Here is a 21,531-nt window from a genome sequence, read left to right as displayed (position 1 = left end):
ATTGCAAAAACACACGTCCAGCATAAACAGTGTAGTCCGATTCCCTAAATCGTAACTTTTATAGGCCAGTTCTTATGAGTCGGTCTAAAAGAATCATAAACTCACGAATTATCAATTACCGGTGAAATCTGAGACAACATCTGACTCACTGACTGGATGTTCGTGACGGAGCAGTTACACCTTTTTCAAAAAAAAGCTATGGTATAGTGCAAGTTCTGTTTTGTTCAGTATGTAGGTGCTGCAGTTAAAATAATTGGAATCGAAGGACACCAGAGGCAAGTAACAAATGGGTGCGTCCACTGCTTCTATTTGCTTTTCCAGTAATGACAACAACACATTTGGTACCAAACAGATGTTTTATTTTAAAATAGCATATAAATACCTAAAAGACATTTGTGGACAGAGATGTTTCAACAGTGGACCACTGGAGTTAAAATACAAAAGGTTTATAAACGGCTGTTACTGGCCAAGCATTTAAGACTATAAATGGGAACTATCTGCCCAAGTGCAATAAAATGTATTGAAAGTTGTGTGGCTTGAGAGGAATGATGGCATTGTATCATTATCCTCAGTCTCATGACAAGTTCAAGTAGATTCATGGAAGCTGAAATGCTTCTAAGTAAAAGCCTGAGAAATCACAAGCATTTTGATTCACACCCCAGTCACCCTAACAAGGCGTTTTCTGAATTTCCTCCTTCTTATAGGACAGATTTAGTAATAAAAAAATGCCCTGAGTCATATTTCAACCAATTAAAAGAAAAAATATGTGTGTTTACACGTACACACACTACAGGTCAAAAGTTCAGAATTAAGATTTTTGTAATGTTTTAGAAAGATTATACTTTATATTAAGGCTACATTTATTTGATGAAAAACACAGTAAAACTGTAATATTGTGAAATATTGTTACTATTTAAAATAAATGTTTTCTATTTGAATATATGTTAAATTTTAATTTATTTCTGTGATCAAAGCTGAATTTTCAGCATCATTAATCCAGTCTTCTGCATCACATGATCCTTCATAAATTGTTATAATATACTCAATTATTGGTAATTATTAATAATGGTTATTATTATTATTATTATCAATGTTTAAAACAGTGCTGAATATTTTTGTGAAAAATATACTTTTTTCATGATACTTTGATAAATACAAAGTTTACACACAGCATTTATTTGAAATAGAAAACTTTTGTAACATAAATGTCTTTACTGTCACTTTTGATCTATATAATGAATCCTTGCTGAATTAAAGGATCATGTGACGCTGAAGAGTGGCGTGCTGAAAATTCAGCTTTGCCATCATAGGAATAAATTACATTTTAAAATATTACAATTGAAAACATGTTAAATTTCACTGTATACTGCATTTCTGATAAAAATGAAAGAACATGAGAATTCATAAAAAAATTAAAAAAAACTATATTGCACTTTATGTGTGTGTTGGTGAATTTTTGTGGCATATCAGGACACAAATTTGTATAATGACATGGGTATGACATGTGAGTTTAACCACGTTAATGGTCTTTATTCAAAATGCATCTTCTTTTTTCCCTTTTATTTTGGGGTGAAACATGACCAGGACAATTATTTTGTAAGGTTCACACACTATTTATATTTTGCTGGTGCATTTACTGATGTGAAAAATGGGAAGTGAGAAACTACTACATGTTTAAGATCAGACTGGCCCTGAACATCATTCTTTGTCCACACGTCACTTACCACATAAAAAAAAAAATCCACAAATTTCTCCTTCACTCACATGAAGAGTTTCATAAACATTTTCTGAGTTGCAGGAGTTCACAGTTTGCTTGTTGGTGTTTTTACAGACGCCTTTCCTGTGTGAAGCGAACCGGTACTGACGGCGCTCGGTTTAAGTATGAGAAAAGAGTCTGTTGTGCGTGAAGATCTAGTCATACCAGACCCGAGCGGAAGGGGGTGCGGAACTGTGCAGCGGAGCTGTGGGAATGTTCTCAGACTGCCACTTGTGTCACGAGTGGTAGTCTGGGCAGAGAAACAGGAAGAGCTACAATGAAGATCTCATTACAACAGCAAGCATCAGCTGATTTGATCACAGGAAGCCACAGCGCACACGGGGTCAGGTGCAGAAGAGTACAGTGGAAAGGTGTAGCGAGTTTAAAACAACAACAGAAGCCCTTGTGCCGTGTTCAGGTCTATGTTTCTATCCTTCTAGAAGCATGCATTAAAGGAAAGAAAGGGAAAAGAAGAAAAAAGGCGCCGTCATGCTCCAGTCAAATGCCCAAACTGCCTTTAGCATGCAAGCCGGCCAACAACACGAAAGCTGTCCTAACCTTGCAGGAGGTTTTTCTGGGTCGTAAAACCATTTTGACTTTCTTCGCCTTGTGAGATGGGAGATCCTGAATCAAGAAAATGAATGAGTGAAAAATCCCAAACATTGAATGTAACATGTCTAAAAAGTGAAGCCAGAGCTTACCCCAACCATTGGTCACTACGTCCCGGTCCACATCCCGGTTGCAAATCTCATTGGCCAGCCGCTCGAAGTACTCTGGCAGGTCGGAGTATTCGTTGCCGTACGAGATGACCTTAATGCCCTTGTCCAGCATGTTATCTCGAAGCTTTTTGAATTCGCCCACGTCCTCTCGCCGCACCAGCATGAAATGCTCAAGGTCGGACTTGTGTTTGACCGCCTCGAGAAACAGTGCCTGGAAAGTGGTGTCGTCCACCGTCCTCCCGCAGCCCAGGAACACAAAAGACTTGGTTTCGTAGAGTTTCTGGATCTCCCTCTGCAAAAACAATATTATAACTGACGTTATGGACTGATGGCAGATACATTTTAAGGATGACTGAGAAATAACAGTATCCACGATAAGACATTTTACACGACATTTTACAATCTGAACTAACCTTAAATTGTCATAAAAGGTCAAACAATCTGATATTTTAATTGATTTATTAACCTTGACGCAGTCATGACAGTCTGAAGGGGTCTCTATGTGTCACGGGTCTTAGGATCCAATGAGACATGAAACAGGAAATCTCAAAAAAATAGTCCTTTATTGGGACTCAGGAAGATAGCAGATAACTTAAACATGACTAACATAGACGATGACCGACAAAGAGCTGAACCAATCAGGAAGTATTTATACACCAGGGAAATTAGCTAATTAAATGACAACAGGTGAATGAAATGACTAATCAAACGAACTGAGAAACTACGTCAAGACAGACAAACTTAGAACAAAGAAACTGAAAGTCCATAAACATGAAAGTACTCTCCCCTCCCGGAAGGCGTGTCCTCACGCAATAACTGAACACTACGGAGGGAGGGAGCTTTGGAGGTGGATGTGGAGCTGGTGATGGACAGGGACCTGGAGGAGCCGATGGAAAGAGACACCAAGGTGAAGCCAACGGTGGGAGGAACCATAGTGGAGTCTTGACTAATGGGCTAGCGACTGATTGATGGAGGTGGAACTAGGGCGCATGGGGTATCCGGTGGAACAGAGAGGCCAAAGCACCAGGGCAACATCCAATGCCCGGAAGCCCAAGGTGGAGCTGCTGGCTTGCAGGACCAGAGGGAGTGAGGACAACTGAGAAGCTGGAGAGAAGCAGCCCAGTGGAGCCAAAGGGGTGGAGGGTTGAGATGCAGCCGGAGACCCGGAAGTCCGCAGTGGAGGCAGAGTGACGACTGACCAAGGATGATCTGGAGGGACAAGGGAGCCCGGAGAAGTCCTAGGATTGGAGGACCACGGCGGAGTCGAGGAAGCGCAGAGCTGGGGCGAAGCCGACGGGCTGACAGGTAGAGGTGGAGACAAGGGCCTGGAGGCCTGATGTGAAGCTGGGAGTTCAACCACAAGTCGAGCTGGAAGACGGGAGGCCCGAGGCAGAGCCGAAGAGCCGCATGGAGCGAGCGGTGGGGTCAGAGCCGAGGAGCAGGATGACACCAGTTGCTCCGACAGATCCAGGGAACTGGACCAAACCAATGGAGGAGATGAAGGACGGGGAAGTCAGGCAGGGACATCGGCAGTGGTCCACTCCTGGCTCTGGGATGGACTGGGCAGCTTGCTTCAGCTCAGGGAGGACCAGGCCACTGGTTTTGACTTGGGCTCCTTCTCTGCCTCACTGATGCCTCAGGAAGATAGCAGATCACTTAAACACGACTAACATAGATGACGACCGACAAAGAACAGAACCAATCAGGAAGTATTTATACACCAGGGAAATTAGTTAAATAAATGACAACAGGTGAATGAAATGACTAATCAAACGAACAGAGAAACTAGGTGAAGACAGACTAAGAACAAAAAAACTAAGAACAAAGAAAAATGAAAGTCCACAAACATGATACTATGATTTAATCTCCCGTTTTATTTTTTAATTATGCAAGTTAGTCTCACCACATGACTGATTTTGTGTACCAGTTTTTAAAATATTAATAAGCAAATATTACTACATTTTGTTAAATTATTATTTTAATTAAAATTTGATATTAGGACAGTTACATCACTAGGGCTGTGGAGAAAAATCTAAATGCAATTTAAAACTTTTTTTTTTTTTTTGCTGTGCTGGTCTTTAGGGCTGCACAATTTAGCCAAAATACTGGGATTATATATATCAATAATACGGAAGAGGATTAGGGCCAAGCAATAATAAAAAAATAAAAACCATCTTGAGATTAAAGTTGTTAAATTTCGAGAAAAAAGTCGAGATAAAATGTTGAGAATAAAGTCATAATTGAATGATTTTATTCTCAACATTTTATCTCGACTTTTTTCTCGAAATTTAACAACATTTTTCTCATAATTTAATGAATTTGTTCTCGTAATTTAACAACTTTTTTCTCGTAATTTAATGACTTTATTCTCAACATTTTATCTCTGCTTTTTTCTCGAAATTTAACGAGGTTTTTTCTCGTAATTTAACGAGTTTATTCTCAACATTTTATCTCGACTTTTTTCTCGAAATTTAACAAGTTTTTTCTCGTAATTTAATGAGTTTATTCTCAACATTTTATCTCGACTTTTTTCTCGAAATTTAACAAGTTTTTTCTCAAAATTAACAACTTTAATCTCGAGATGGTTTTATTTTTTTATTATTGCTTGGCCCTAATCCTCTTCCATACAATAATATGGTTATTTAATAATAATAATGGTAACACTTTATTTTACAGTGCCATAGTTACACGTTACTACATGTACTTACTATAGTAATAACAGTAAATTATGCATAATTACAAGTAACTAACCCTAAACCAAACCATAAATGTAACTCTATAGTAAGTACATGAAGTTAATTAATAGTACTCAGTACTTATTCGAGTAATTACAATGTAACTACGGCACTGTAAAATAAAGTATAACCATAATATTAAATAAAAATATTAAAATTACTAAATAAAAACAAAATAAGTAATATTACTATTTTAAAATTTCACTGTAAAGGTATTAAAAAAATAATATAATACATTTATTTTATCATTACAACTGTAAAATTTCAGTGCTAACATTTATGGCTGTCTTAAGTTCTACATTTTCAAATGTCATAGTCAGCATGAAAGCAAAATATATATATATATTTTTTTACTTTTTTTAATTATAAATTATTTATCCGTGCACATCGTTATTTTTTTTTTATTTCACGTGCCCTAGTAATCTTTAATCAAATAACTTCCCCTCCCTCTTGCAGCAACAACTCTTCTTCGGGGCGGGATGAACTGTCAGTCACATGAGATCACAGCAGTAGCAAACCACAACCATCCAATCAATTCCCAACAGACAAAATCAAGTCCTGCCCTCCATTTTTTTTTTTCTCATTTGAGAAGCAGTTTCATTTGGATATACATCACAATAGGGAAGAAAAGACAATAACAACTTCCCTTTCATGTCAACTTAAACCCCTTAAATTATTTATGTGGTAAACCACAGGAAAAAGTGCTTCTCTTTTGTTGTTAGGTGCTTCTGATTACAAGGATGGTAAGGATGGTCGGTGCATGTTGAGTTTCCAAATGCACATTAAAGAATTGCAAACTCAGAGCAGATGCAGAGATGGATTTTGTGTGGAGCAGCATTTACTATGTTTCACCCTGTAACACGAAGCGCATATTTTTATTTAACTAAATCACAGCTTTTTTGACTAAAAAAAAAATCTAAATAAATGTTAATTCAAAAAAATAAAACATGCACATCATAGAAGAGGTGTACTCAAATGATTGTATGTATCAATTGTATTTTTTATGCATTTTTAAATAAAATTAACGGATCCAGACAAAAAAAAATTGCATTATGTGACTAACCATAATAACAAATTATTTTACGATGCGTTTATCATCGTCATATAAACTTCACATAATGCTGATAATGATGTCATAACAGTTTGTTCAAGGACTGGACAGTGAGAAACAAAAAGTTCTACAAAAGGGAGTATCTCTTTGAGCCAGAATGCTTTGGTTCACTGTGTCCTCCACCCCAGTGAATTATCAACTTCCAGTGGTGTGACTTCATTTTCTCCTGAGAGGCGAAAACATTTACTCACCATGACTTCTGTGTTCCTCAGAACATTCTGGTAGCCAGCCGGATGCAGTACAATACCGCTGGGGTTGGTGTAAACACCGTGAATATGGAGCACACTTAGTCTTCTCTTCTCCTGAGCCCACTCCAGAACCTGCACACACATGCACACAGCAGCATTTCATACTCCACTGATCCCAATCCAGTTCCCTCTAGGTCCAGCTGCTTTTAATGACTGTGGGTTCTAATCAAGAGGCAATTGATGGAAAAGGTGCATAAACACCCAGCCTAAAGGCCACACTATGGAAAACCACACACGGCCTGATTAATAAAGACACAGAGAACTGAACATGCAGTCACTTGTGTTTCAGAGGGCCCTTCAGGTGAGCTGCTGTAGAGCTCACATGCACTAATGCACTACATGACGCTTGGCCGGGGACCATAAGGCTGATTTTATGGCTAATAGCTGAAGCTTTCACTGCTTTGTGCTGAAGGAGATTTATGGCCAAAAGCAAACAGAGATGAACCCAGTGCCCTGAACATCTGAAGAACATCATATCACAAATTAATTTCATTATTTTTTGTTTAAGCTTAAAGCAACTGATGATCTGACGATAAGTATTTTTGTACAAGTCCTCATGGTCTCTTCTTCAGATGTTTTTTGTATCTGTCAGTGACTGATTTATCTGCGAGGGGAATTCCACTTTGCAATATAAACAATGCAATTCAATCATAGTTAGTCTATGATTGAATTGCATTATTATATGAATTGCACCATATATGATGTTACACTGCCGATGGACTTTGAAATCCCAATGACCTGCCAAAACTTTAAAAAGAATTAGAATTATGATTTACATATGTAAAAACTGCATTGTGAATGATGTAAAAAGCCATATTATCATGAGTAATTTATGTGCCATATTAACATACGTGTGCTATTCACTTGAAATAATATGGTTATCGTCAATATCTATATATTGCAACACCCCTAATTCTTAAATATCATGGTTATCATCAATACCGGTATATAACACCCCTAATATATATATTATATATATATATTTAGATTTTTACTACGATTTTGAAAAAGATCGAACTAAGACCCTACCTAATATCATTGCTTCAAAATAACAAATGCCTTCAGATGTTTAGATTATTAAAGTATCTTCTTTCATTGATTCTACATTTATGCATTGCCCAAATCCAAATTAAAAAGTTAGAGCTTTTCCAAATTCCGTTTTTTCCATTTTTAATTTTTCTGGATTCTTTTTTTCTGTTTTAATTATTTGGACTACATTTTAATGGTTAAATTGAATTTTAGTAATCAAAAAGCATGTCTAATTAATTGAAATCATGACACTTTTTAAATTTAATGACAACTTATTAAAAGTTTAACAAAATTTACATTTTTAGAGCCCTATGAAATATGTTTTTTCTTTTCTTTTTTCAAATTATGTTTTATTTTTTACCAAATTCTGTGATTTGTGTTTTAAGCTTTCTGGATTCCATTTGAATTGTTTTAATAAATTTTAATAATCAAAAAGCATGTCAGATTAATTGAATTCATAAAAACAACAATGTATTAATTTTAGGCCCTACAATAATAGGACCCTCTAAAATGTTTTTGTTTGTTTGTTTTTTTTCCAGAAATTCTGTTTTCTGTGTATTTAAATTTTTCTGGCCATCAAATATTAAAGTATAAAACATTAATTTATCTTTTAATCATATGAAAATTAAAACAAAATTTGTCAAACAAAGTGCTGCACAACATAACTTTACTGTTAACATAAAAACATGGAAGAAAATTTGTGATTATTCCTTAAAAAAAAGTTTTGATAATTTATCATTATTATTAGTTTAAGTATTATTATTACTATTATTATCAGTATTAGTGTTATTATTCTGCATTATACAGTGAATTCTGTTTTTATAACTGGATTCCACGATTCCGTCCGTGCTTTCCGCATCGTGGAAAACGGAAAACATAGGGCCCTAAACATTGTAAGTGCCTAATAATTCATTTTGAACTGTAATGCTAATTACAGTTATATACTGTATACTGTAATATACTGAGTTCATTAGGAAACATAGGAGGTACCTTCTTCTCATCTGTGAGATCCAAAGACTCCAGCTTGGTCCCTTGGTGGGCAGCGTAGATCTCTAACAGGTTGTCAAAGTTGGTGGTGAGGACCAGGGCACCGCTCTCCATCAACTGCAGCACAGAGCGGAGGAGATGCTTCCCAGCGTTCTCCATCTTACACTCCAGGTCATCAAACACCTCATAGAGGCAGTCTTTAAAAAAGGTGGAGCGTACATTTCCCGTCCGCTACAGAGAGCGCGAGAGATAAAAAAAGAAATATGAGATGTTTGGAAAAACAAAACAACTTCAGGAGTACTTAAATAACTCTGGGATTGTACAGCAATGTTACAGAGTGAACCATAGCATGCTTCTAGAAGGGAATATAAACAAAATCTTCTTTGAGGACATTGAAATGTCCTCTATGGAACACATAAAATGAAATGAAGTACTTAATTCATATATTACTACTTGTTCTGTAGTGGTTTGCCCATGTGAACTTCAACCCTGATAATAGGAATCTCATAAGAAACAGAAGTACTTCAGTCATTACAGTGACTTACATTTCAGTAAAGTGTTTATTAGACGCTGTACATGATTTGATTTCAAACACTGTGAAGTATGTGACAGATTGTGAAGAGAGCGCTGAGAACAGAGTAGTTCTGACAGCAGTGCCCTTGTCCTGGTCAGACTCAATCTCATTACACTGAGCTGAATTCATTCTCTGAGCTTGGCCGAGGCACATGGAAAACCAGAGAGAGAGAGGCTGCTATGAATAGCTTGCAGAATCCACTTTCTCAGGAAGAGGCTAATTATCAGCACCTCCGCACCTGCTGCGAACTAATGCCTCTGATCTTAGAGGTGTAGGTGTCTTTCAACTGTTTACACCTGGTATTAACATCCGTCTCGGGCGTCTGATCACATGTGGTCAGCGCTAAATACAGATGTAAATAGGGCTGCCCTCGACTAAAGATGTTTCTAGTCGGTCAAGTAGTCGCTCATTTAAGCGATTAGTCGACTAATCGCACTTGTATAGTAATAAGCCATATAAATCATAATAATGAGCCTTTAATTGCTTTTATATAATGCATAGCCTAATCAGCTCTCAATTGCACATAAAGTTTGCCACAGCGCAGCAGCAAATGTAATGATTATGAATGTGTCATGAAAAAACAGCAAGGAAACTGTTTAAACATTTATTGATAATGTTTTCTGTGTTTTCGGCTGCAGAGATTAAGTCGACGATGTTGAATCGTCATATCCGCAGTAGTTGAAGTGCCTATATGCACATTTCATATGGATTACATAATCTGAGAATATGTTTACCACTTGAATTAATTGACAATTCAAGCTTTCTATAGATATATTTCTCATGTCTGTGAGGCAAATATACACTGAGTTTTGGTTTATTTTTTGACGCGCTCAAGTTCAGAGACCGAGACGACAGAAGGCGCATCCTGTTTGTTTTCTTTATTTTACAAAGACACAAACTTTTTTTTCTGCGACTAACCGGCTAATACATTTTTTGGTCGACCAAGCCTCTTCTAGTCGACTAAATTTTAGTCAACTATTAGGAGGCAGCCGTACATGTAAACCACTCAAACGAGATTTACAGAGCTCCATACAATATAAAAGGACATGTTATGAGTAAAATGACTTCCGTGTTCTGTGAAGAGTTGCCTATGACATCATTTGTTGTGTTGACAATAAAAAGTTTCAGTGGAAAAAAATGAATGAAAATGTTGACACTTGCAAAAGGAGGGCAGATGTACACACACGACAGGATGACTGAAAGGGTTTTAAAAATGTAAAACGCAAGTTTATTCTTTATTGCACTTTAAAAAAAATAGCAGCTGTTTTTTTGTTTGTTTTTGACACATTAGTGTAGTGCATATTTAATTATTGACAGGAATGAAAATGAGTGCTCAATGTATTGTACTCTTGTTTAACAATATACAGATTGCTCATCTGACAAAGCATCTTTCCAAAAATATTTCAGCAAAGAAAAACAAAAGTTTTGAAAGTTGTTGAGTTTTTAAAATTACATGTGATCTAGGATACAGCACATGCCTTTATAAAGACTGTACTGTAAGTCTATCCCTCACAGCCTTGTTTCATCCATGTAAAATTCAATATGTTGTCTGACTAAGGTCCATTGATTTTTTTTTTTTTTTTTTTTGTCTGGAGCCCTGATTTGGGTACCCAATGAAAACTAACAGCATTGAGCAACAAGCACTGAGAAATCACTAAATCATATTTGGAAGGTTTCTGACATTTTTGTGCTTATCAGCATGCAGTAAGTAACTCAAAAGCTTTGATTTCTGAATAAAAAAAACAGTCTGAATGTCTCAGGTATGACTTTCATGCTCAAACATGTGAATGTTTATTTTAACAGACATCCTCCGACTTGCAGCGAACATTACAAAGCAATGCGTAACTACAGCTGAATGGATTATCGTCTAGCCGTGGCATGTTGTTCTGGAGGTGTGAATCCTGGATGCATGTTCAGATTAGCCTCATTTTTTGCGCCGATCTCCAACGGGTCATGTGATCCACTGGGGTCTGCTCTGTTCTGCTCACGTAAGGCTCAAAACTCACACAAATAGGTTAAACCGTTAAAAGACCTGTGGAGATGTGAGACCTTAAAAGGTAGGATAGGCAGTGTTTCAGGACCAAAAAATGTTCATCCAATACAACAAGCTTATGCTACATTTACGCCATGTCGTAACCGTAATCACAAGATGACAACACGTGACGTTCTACCCGGAGCCTCAAACTCAGATTTATGCTTTCTATGGCAACACTATCAACGCCAAAATGAAACTGCAGCAGTCCGGTGGTACAAGTCAGAGCTCTGTAAGCTGTTTACATTCATTATTATTGCAATTATAATGATAAGTTCTTTAAGACATGAGGTAATGCGTCTCTCGTGACACTTCGCAGACTAGCTTGCCATTTCTAGCCTTTCCGAAACTGGCTTTAACTCTAGAACATTGCAGCTAACAATAACAAACACTGAGCTTGGAAATTCACTGGGATGGTGACAGACTGCAGGCTGATGTTTTTCTAGGAGAGTTGTTTTGTTGATGTGGATTGTTCAGTTCCAACCATTCCAGGCAATGAAACATCAGCATTGGTGCTGAAATTCATTACCTAACCCCCTTTCACAGGAATAATGACATCTAAATCCTCTAGCGACACTGGTGGGTTTGGATGTAATTCTTTGGATGATACAGGGGCTTGACAATGAAAAACAGGGATAAATCACTGAGCGCTGTTTTGACGGAGTGTCAAAAACAACACATGTGGCACGTGGCTCTATGCCTCATTCTAGCCGGAAAGAAAGGAACAGACTAATGGTGGACAAACTCAAAGTTGTGCTCTTTCACGCTCTGCCTGGCATTGTGCTCATGATCATCATGTTTATCAGGGCTCAACAATATTTTTCCTCATCCAACATTTTCACTGACCCCACCAAAGAAAATAAAAATCCCCCAAATGAAATTTTAAAGGTGCCCTAGAATTAAATATTGAATTTATATTGGCATAGTTGAATAACAAGAGTTCAGTACATGGAACTCACTGAGTTTCAAACTCTTGTTTCCTCCTTCTTATATAAATCTGTTTAAAAGACCTCCGAAGAAAAGTCGAATCTCAACATAACACCGACTGTTACGTAACAGTCGGGGTGTACGCCCCCAATATTTGCATATGCCAGCCAATGATCGAGGCATTACACAAGGGCAGAACTTCTGGATCTGCACAGCTGAATCATCAGACTAGGTAAGTAAGCAAGAACAATAGCGAAAAATGGCAGATGGAGCAATAATAACTGACATGATCCATGATAACATGATATTTTTAGTGATATTTGTGAATTGTCTTTCTAAATGTTTCGTTATGTTGCTAATGTTCTGTTAAATGTGGTTAAAGTTACCATCGTTTCTTAGTGTATTCACGGAGACAAGAGAGCCGTCGCTATTTTCATTTTTAAACACTTGCAGTCTGTATAATGCATAAACACAACTTCATTCTTTATAAATCTCTCCAACAGTGTGTAATGTTAGCTTTAGCCACGCAGCACTATCAGACTCATTCAGAATCAAATGTAAACATCCAAATAAATACTATACTCACATGATCCGATGTATGCATGCAGCATGCATGACGAACATCTTGTAAAGATCCATTTTGAGGGTTATATTAGCTGTGTGAACTGTTTATGCTGTTCAAGGCAAGCGCGAGCTCCGGGGGAGGGGGAGCACGAGAATTAAAGGGGCCGCAACCTATATATCGGTGCATAGTTAATGATGCCCCAAAATAGGCAGTTAAAAAAATTAATTTAAAAAAATCTATGGGGTATTTTGAGCTGAAACTTCACAGACACATTCAGGGGACACCTTAGACTTATATTACATCTTTTAAAAAGAAGTTCTAGGGCACCTTTAAGTGTTGCTTTACAAATTTACTACCAATTTAGGGTATAAGTCATAAAATCTAGAGCTGGGTGGACAATATAAATTAATCAATTTTAATCAATCTTCATTTTGATGAACTGATATTGATTCCTAAATCCCAAGATCTATGCTAGTGCACCTGCCATCCAATAATCGTAATAATCTTAGTGCTTCGTTACTTTTGCTAAGAAAAATTTTGTCCGTTTTATCAAGAAATTGAAACAAAAAAATTATTTGTTGCACCATTTAATGTTTCGTGACCAATCACTGTAGCCGCATCAGTTCAAGGAGCTGCGTTTAGCACAAGTAAAGCGATCATTTCTTCCACTTTACTACTAGTTAAAGCACAAAATAAACATGAATAAACATTAGAAGGTACATTAAAGGTCCCGTTTTTCGTGGTTTTTTGAAGCTTTGATTGTGTTTATAGCGTGCAATATAACATGTGTTCATGTTTCGCGTGTAAAAAAACACAGTATTTTTCACATAATTTACTTATCTGTATACCGCTGTTTCCACTGTCATAAAAACAGGCTGATGACTTCCTTGTTCTATGAAGTCCCTCCTTCAGAAATACGTAACGAGTTCTGATTGTGCCAGCGGTTCCTGTGTTGTGATTCGACAGCAGTTTAGCGCTCCGTGCCCGGAAAAGTCACGGCTCTTACCATAACGTGGAGATGCACGCGCTCAGTGTTATTGTAAACATGTCTTTAATTTTACCCTATCAATTTGAGCCGGAATCAGACCCGGTGATTGGACTGCGGGATGAAAATAACAGCGTTTCGACGACATGGCGACAAACACACTCTACAAACGCAACTCTTGTGTATTCCTGTGGGCGGAGGTTAGTCAAAAAACTGTTTTAGTGACGTCATTAAAGAAGGAAGTAGAGGGATGTAGTCCAAACTGGCCGTTCGATGTAGGCGACTTCTGTTAAATAAAATATCTTGCTTGGCATTGAACTTTGAGCTTTAAAATTTTACAGATTTTATTTATACTCTAACAACAACATTACACACTAACTAAAGTTTGAAACATGGGATCACGAAGAACGGGACCTTTAAAAGAAACAGTACAACTTACTGAAATGTATTATATCTAACGTAATCGCTAAAACAGAATTTCACCCGTGGGAATACTTCTGGAAGCTCAAACGTGCTGCGTAACACACCAGAATGAACCTCTTAGGTTACGCAGTACGTTTCAGCTTCCGGAAGAGGTTTGTTCTTGAGCTTCTGCTTATGTTCGCTGATCGATGTTTACATGCGAGTAAAAGCCTAAATTAAATCTGTTCTTCATACAAAGCAATCGGGTCTCTTCAGAAAGTTTGGACTAAACCGCTCGATTCAAAAGGAAAAGATTAAGTAAGAAAAATGATTTAAAAAATGGTCTGCTCTTACCGGTGAAAGTTTCTGAATAAGGTCATGGGCAACGTGCACCAGGTTCTTGTCCTCTTGCAGACTTTTCTGGAAGCGGCGGCTCTCCTCCTCCTCAAGCAGATCAAAGTCATTGGCAGCATCTAGCAGCGCCTGGATCAGACCTTTCCAGGAGCGCAGCGCGGGCACCTGAGGAGCTACAGCTGAACTCACCCCCGTGCCGATCACCAGCACCAGCTCAGGGGCACGCTTGGTCTTCAGGCTGGGCAGCAACTTTCTATAGTCAGCAGAGGTGGAGGAAATGTAATCAGGTCTGAGGAAACATGCATATGGATGAAACTACGCTGCAGAGCTGTATGCAAATTCACTTCAAAAATAGGACCTGAAGTAAGAGGAGGACCTTAACTTTCAGAAAAACATCAACGTCATCAGCCATTTTATTTTCTATTCATTATCTCTTTTATGTTTGCGATTATTACAAACTATTGGACATATCACAATACATGTTAAAAACAGTCGTTTTGTGCGATAAACATTAAAGTCAGCATGAAATTAAAATTCTCCCTCTATTCTCCGTCTACGTTCAGCTGTCACTCAGAAAGAGACCATTTAATTTGGGACCAAATGTGGGTTTTCTGTTACTGATAAACTTATATTTCCCATAAAATAAAGAAAAACATTTGTTAAATCATTTTTACTTGCGTAACTGGGCTGACATTTTGAGCTTGATGAATACTGTCAACAACGTAAAAATGAAACTGAAATGAGATTATTTCCTTGTTACCTCTTTGGTGTCACAACACTAAGAATTTTTTTTTGTATTGGAGAAAATCATGCATTAATATGGTCGCACGCAAAATGTATTGAATCAAATACAAGTCAACTGTTGGAAAATGTATTCTGCATAGTGATACAGTCAAGATCTCTGTGAAGAGGGGGATACATGTTTTTGATGTGTTTAAAAGTGAGTCATATAATAGTTTATCTTCTCACAACAACAACAAATTTGATTTGTCTCTCTAATTCTCATACAATCCTATATGCTTTAGGTAATATTGCATAAGTGATTTTCTTCAAAAAATATTAGGTAACAACACTTTACAATAATGTCTCTTGTGTTAAGATTAAAGTATTAAAGGGTTAGTTCACCCAAAAATGGAAATTCTGTCATTTATTACTCACCCTCATGCCTTTCCACACCTGTAAGATCTTTGTTAATCTTCGGAACACAAATTAAGATATTTTTGTTGAAATCCGATGGCTCAGTGAGGCCTCCATAGTAATGACATTTCCTCTCTCAAGATCCATTAATGTACTAAAAACATATTTAAATCGGTTCATGTGAGTACAGTGGTTCAATATTAATATTATAAAGCAACAAGAATTTTTTGGTGTGCCAAAAAAACAAAATAACGACTTGTTTAGTGATGGCCGATTTCAAAACACTGCTTCAGGAAGCATCGGAGCACAAATGAATCAGTGTATCAAATCATGATTTGTATCGTGTGTCAAACTGCTGAAATCACGTGACTTTGGCGCTCCGAAGCTTCCTGAAGCAGTGTTTTGAAATCGGCCATCACTATATAAGTCGTTATTTTGTTTTTTTGGTGCACCAAAAATATTCTCGTCGCTTAATATTAATATTGAACCACTGTACTCACATGAACTGATTTAAATATGTTTTTAGTACATTAATGGATCTTGAGAGAGGAAGTGTCATTGCTGGCTATGAAGGCCTCACGGAGCCATCGGATTTCAACTAAAATATCTTAATTTGTGTTCCGAAGATTAACGAAGGTCTTACAGGTGTGGAACGGCATGAGGGTGAGTAATAAATGACAGAATTTTCATTTTTGGGTGAACTAACCCTTTAACTAACATGAATTAACAATGATCACTACATTTGTTACAAAGATGAATAAATCTTTAATGTTATTTTTTTTTAAATACAGTCGTTCATTGTTCATGTAAGTGCATTAACTAATGTTAACAAATACAACTTTTAATTTTAACAATGCATTAGTAAATATTGAAATTAAAATAAACTAAGATTAACAAATGCTTTAGAAGTATTGTTCATTCTTAGTTAGTGCTAAATAAGCTGACTAATGGTAACTAATGAAATCTTATTGTAAAGTGTTACCGAATATGAAAAAAAAACTTCCTGGTAAAATCATCCTTATCAGGAAGTTCTTTGAAAAACCACATTTGACTGCATTGAATAACATTTGGCTCGCCTTGGGAATGTGCTGGCAGAAAAGCAAGAAACATCTGCTGTTTTCATACCTGGCCTTCTTAGCCACTGTGTCGCCATCCTCAGAGTCAGGGGAAGGACGCTTCTCTGTCTTCACTGTAACAACAGAGGCCATTCGACTCCTACAAAAAAACAAAGATCCATTTAGGAACAAATACTGACCAAAAGTTTACCCCATATATAAACCTGGTGAATTTAAGTTTCATGTTGTTATTAATTAATTTTAAGCAACATCAAGTGTTCATTTAGGAGGTTAATAAAGCTTAATTGTCCTTGACATAGGAGATTTATTCTCCTCTGGAGGAATATTTGCCTGCTCATGTGAGGAACAACCGTGAAGATGCTGCAGTTCTTTGTTGTGCTCACTTCACTCAGGAGCCAGCAGCTGTTAGTTAACACATAGCGCAGTTCTTTCTGTTTTCTCGTTGTTTTTCTTTCATATTCATACCAGACAGACTCGACTGCACATGAAAAGCCTAGAAAATCAATCATAACCTACAACAACAAACTCTGGCCAAAAATCCAACACAGCCTCTTTGAGCTAGCGAGCTAACAGGCTAGCTACATTTGTGATTTATTTCAGCGCGTAATAATTGAATTATTAAGTTATAACAGTTTTTTTTTTTAAATATTTGAGACCAGAATTACGAGTACTACTAACGTAATTCTTATGATATGCCATGTTTGGCTTGATATACCATGTTTTGGGATGTTTTAGCCGGGACGTTTCAACTAAGCGTTCAGTCACCTGTTGCTTTTGGTTCCATATGTGATGCACAGTACAGCTTTAGCATGCAGGCTAAAAATACACTATTTTCTATATGGATATTATTCATTTCAAACTTCAAGAGAAAAAAGAAAAAAAAAACATTTATTAAAATACATCCGGAAATACGAAATAACTGAAAAGGCGAGACAACAACAACAGCAGCAGCATCAGCCTAATGTTACTGAAACAAACAGCATGTCATAAAATGTTCCAGACACACTACTTACCGAGATGAACAAAGAAAATAAGGATCCGAGTATTTAATCTTAAATTTCCTTGAAGCGTTTACTAATGATAAAACAAAACACTAAGGACAAACTCTCTTATTTATCGAACAAACGATAAGTGTCTCTCTATATAAAATCTCAATGCCAGTAGGGTATCAGTGCCAGTCAGCCTTCAGAGTCAAAAACGCTAAAGGCCTTGAAAAATAAAATCAGGTCAGCCTTTAGCGAAGTACCTGTGAAGAGTCTTGGCTCTGCGAATACTCAGGCTGAGCTTTACATGTGTCCGCGCATCACAGCGGATGTGCGCGCCCCCGAGCGCGTGCGTGTGAGTGAAGGTTTAATCCGCCAGAACTGCCACAGTCACTCACTTATACAGGCCTCCAAAACAGGGTTATTATAATTAACTAAAACCATAAAAAAAAAAAAAAAAAACTGTCGTTACATGAAATAAAATAAACTTAACTTGAAATATAAAGTTATTTTATTTCAGCTAATTGCCAAGGCAACATTTCTCATTTTCATTTAGTTTAACTAAAACAAAAATAAAAATGAAAACTATAACATTAAAATGAAAACAAAAATTATTCAAAATATTAATAAACACTATAATAGTAACCTATCTCAATAATAAAATTACTGCTCCAAACCTAGCAGTCTATCAAATTAGTAGTACATTTTCAAAAGCTCTAATTAATCTTTTTGGGGGCATTTTAGACACATTAAATGTTCAGATTGAGCACTATGGGAATGATAGGCTTGTTCAAAGATTTGATGAAGCCTTAAAATGCTGTCTAGTAGCTAATGTTTCTGGACACACTCACTGATTCTATAAATGTGTCCCTGGACCACAAAACCAGTCATAAGTCGCACGGGTATATTTGTAGCAATAGCCAACAATACATTGTATTGGTCAAAATTATCGATTTTTCTTTTATTCCAAAAATCATTAGGATATTAAGTAAAGATCATGTTCCATGAAGATATTTTGTACATTTCCTACCATAAATATATCAAAAATGTATTTTTGTGAGTGGATATGCATTGCTAAGGACTTCCTTCGATTTTCTCAATATTTTGATTTATTTTTTTTAATCTGATTCCAGATTTTCAAATAGTTGCATCTCGGCCAAATATTGTCCTATCCTAACAAACCATACATCAATGGAAATCTTATTTCTTCAGGTGATGTATAAATCTCTATTTCAAAAAATTTACCCTTGTTTTGTGGTCCAGGGTCACGAATGGATAATGACATTTTTCCTAATCATAAGTCTGCATCTAAATAATTTTCATCAGATGTGCCATAAGTTCTACCTATGGGATATGCAATAGACTTTACTGCGTGTCAGAAACAGCATTTAAGTCATTTAAAAAATATGGTCATGCTATGTTTTAATGTGCAGTTGTTACAGTGTAATTAGTATCGAGTAATATTAACTAACAAAATGTACTTACTGCAGGCATAGGTTAATTGTTAGTTGCATAAATAATTTACTGTTACTATAGTAAATATTTTCTATGTGACTTGTATAACTACGGCACATTAAAATACACACTTAAACCTTATTTTAAGGTGTCCTTGTTACAGTCTAATTATATGTTTAAGTACTGACTAAAAACACAATGTTTTAACAGCATATAAGTATATGTTGTTTTAATTAACAACATGTACTTATAGGGTCACGATTAGGATTAGGTTTAGGGTAATAGCATGTAATTATGCATAATTTACTGTTATTACTATGTAACATAAGTAACAAGGACACTGTAAATAAAGTGTTACTAAATAAAGTGTTAAAATATCAACTATGTTACTCACATCAACTATGTGATCCGTTACTGTCAACTGTGTGTGTGTGTTTGTGTGTGTGTGTTGACACCGACAGTAACGGGTCACATAGTTGATTTGAGTAACATAGCTGACCAGACACATTATTGACTACATGAACATTTATTTTATAGCATATCAAAGTATACAATGTTAAAAAACAGCATCTTAAAAGGACATAAACGTAACTTTGTACCTTGTTTCTTCAGGTGGCTGGTCAAATTCAGGGCGGTCTGCTGGAGTAATTATGTTTTCTAGCATTCGCTTTCTTTGTCTTCTTCTCTGTTGTGCTTTTCTCCATTTGTCTCTTTTGCTTTGTTTCTCGCTCTCACTCAACTCTGCGATTGGTTTCACATTTCCTAGTCTTATAAGTCTGTACCATGCCTCTCTCTGCTTTTCTAAATATTGTGCCCTTCTTGAGGGATCAGCATCCCGCCGAGCCCTGTATCTTCGCTGTTTCTCTGCTGCTGACATCTGTCAAAATCATGGAAATGATGGATTGTTACATAATAATGATTCATGGATGAAGATGTGAAGATGCCATTCAAATGTTTGGGGTCAGTAAGACATTTACTATATCTATTTTTTTTTTTAAATGTTTCCATTCATCAGTGAATCCTGAAAAAATGTATCACAGTTTCCACAAAAATATTGAGCATAACATTGATAATAAAAACAATAATAAATGTTTCTAGAGTACAAAATGATTTTTTAAAGACTGGAGTAATGATGCTGAAAAATTAGCTTTGCATCAAAGGAATAAATTACTTTTTTAAAATGTATTCAAATAAAAGTTATTTTAAATTATAACATTTCAAAATATTACTACTGTATTGTATCAAAGAAATGCAGCCTTGGTGAGAATACGAGACTTCTTTCAAAAGAAATTAAAAAATCTTACCAACCCCAAAGTTTTGAACAGTATACTGTTAGTTATATTGTGTTGAACTACGACAAGTATAGGTATATATAAACTCATATAAACAGGTTTAAATATAAAAAAAATATAGTGATTCGTGTCTATGACTAACATGAGTAACTGAGACATTACTGAGTAACATAGTTGACAGGTAACATAGTTGACATTCTTGTCTTATTTGATCCACAAAGCATTTTTTTGTATATTTGGTACATGTACTCTCATTATATGCACTATTATCAATGAAATATTGAAGAAAATCAGAGTCCACTCACCAGTTTCTTTTCAAAATGTCTGCCACTGAAGGCAATGCAATCACGTGATGCAAGTCACATGGTTTTGGGACAAACCATTGCTCAGTTACATGGGGGTGATCTATTAGTAACTTGTGATCTATTTGTAAGTTGACAACAGCAAAGTGAGATATTTTATCATCATTTTGAATCCCAGTCTGTTTGGAAAATGCATTATATATATATGCTCACACACATAAGGATGCTCACACACACACACACACACACACACACACACACACACACACACACACACACACACATATCATATATATATATATATGCATTTTCCAAACAGACTGGGATTCAAAATGCACAATGCATATCTGCATTATTTTATATTGATTCAGTAGTACCCAATAAATAAGTATCTGATAGGAATAATATATTTCTTCTATCATCAAAATGATAAAATATCTCACTTTGATGTTGTCAACTTACAAATATTATATATATATATATATATATATATATATATATATATATATATATATATATATATATATAATATCTGCACTGTTGTACTGCACTGATATATTATATAATAATTTCTAGCATTTGAAAAAATGCAGCTCAATGGCAGATGGCTATAAAAGAGCTCAAGTCTGTAAGTTGCTCTTTTTATAGCAGTTCAGTCTCTGTGAAAGTAGGATATGTTCCTATTCAAATGCTGCCTACCATAATAAAGTTAATGGGCTAATGGCAAGGCTTGCTCTATTTTGGACAGGTCGTGATGTGCCTGCGGTTAATGAAGCGTCAAGATTTATATAGCCTCTTGCGCAGAGACACAAGAGCATCCTTATTTTCAGTACTTTCTACCTCTAGTGTTCTCTCTTTTCAC

The 21,531-nt window shown here is 36.1% G+C and overlaps 1 protein-coding gene across 4 annotated transcripts; it reads right to left on the bottom strand.

The window, feature by feature from the left end:
- Window positions 1–337: 337 nt before the first annotated feature.
- Window positions 338–20,776, bottom strand: fam118b (family with sequence similarity 118 member B). Of its 4 annotated transcripts, none has more exons than XM_048167699.1 (9): window positions 20,673–20,776; window positions 19,675–19,952; window positions 16,687–16,776; window positions 14,425–14,677; window positions 8,589–8,816; window positions 6,513–6,641; window positions 2,458–2,767; window positions 2,315–2,380; window positions 338–2,192 (listed from the first exon to the last, which is right to left on the bottom strand). In XM_048167699.1, exons 2-9 carry the CDS (start codon window positions 19,950–19,952, stop codon window positions 2,185–2,187), a joined length of 1,362 nt encoding a protein of 453 aa, XP_048023656.1. In that variant the 5' UTR covers window positions 20,673–20,776; the 3' UTR covers window positions 338–2,184. The 4 variants fall into 4 exon arrangements, with proteins under 4 accessions (XP_048023656.1, XP_048023655.1, XP_048023658.1 ...); XM_048167698.1 differs by having other exon boundaries at window positions 338–2,006; XM_048167701.1 differs by lacking the exons at window positions 19,675–19,952; window positions 20,673–20,776 and adding an exon at window positions 17,884–18,024 and having other exon boundaries at window positions 338–2,006.
- Window positions 20,777–21,531: the final 755 nt, after the last annotated feature.

Source organism: Megalobrama amblycephala, linkage group LG19 (genome assembly GCF_018812025.1).
Source record: "Megalobrama amblycephala isolate DHTTF-2021 linkage group LG19, ASM1881202v1, whole genome shotgun sequence".
NCBI lineage: Eukaryota > Metazoa > Chordata > Actinopteri > Cypriniformes > Xenocyprididae > Megalobrama > Megalobrama amblycephala.
This window is presented reverse-complemented; position numbering and strand designations above follow the sequence as displayed.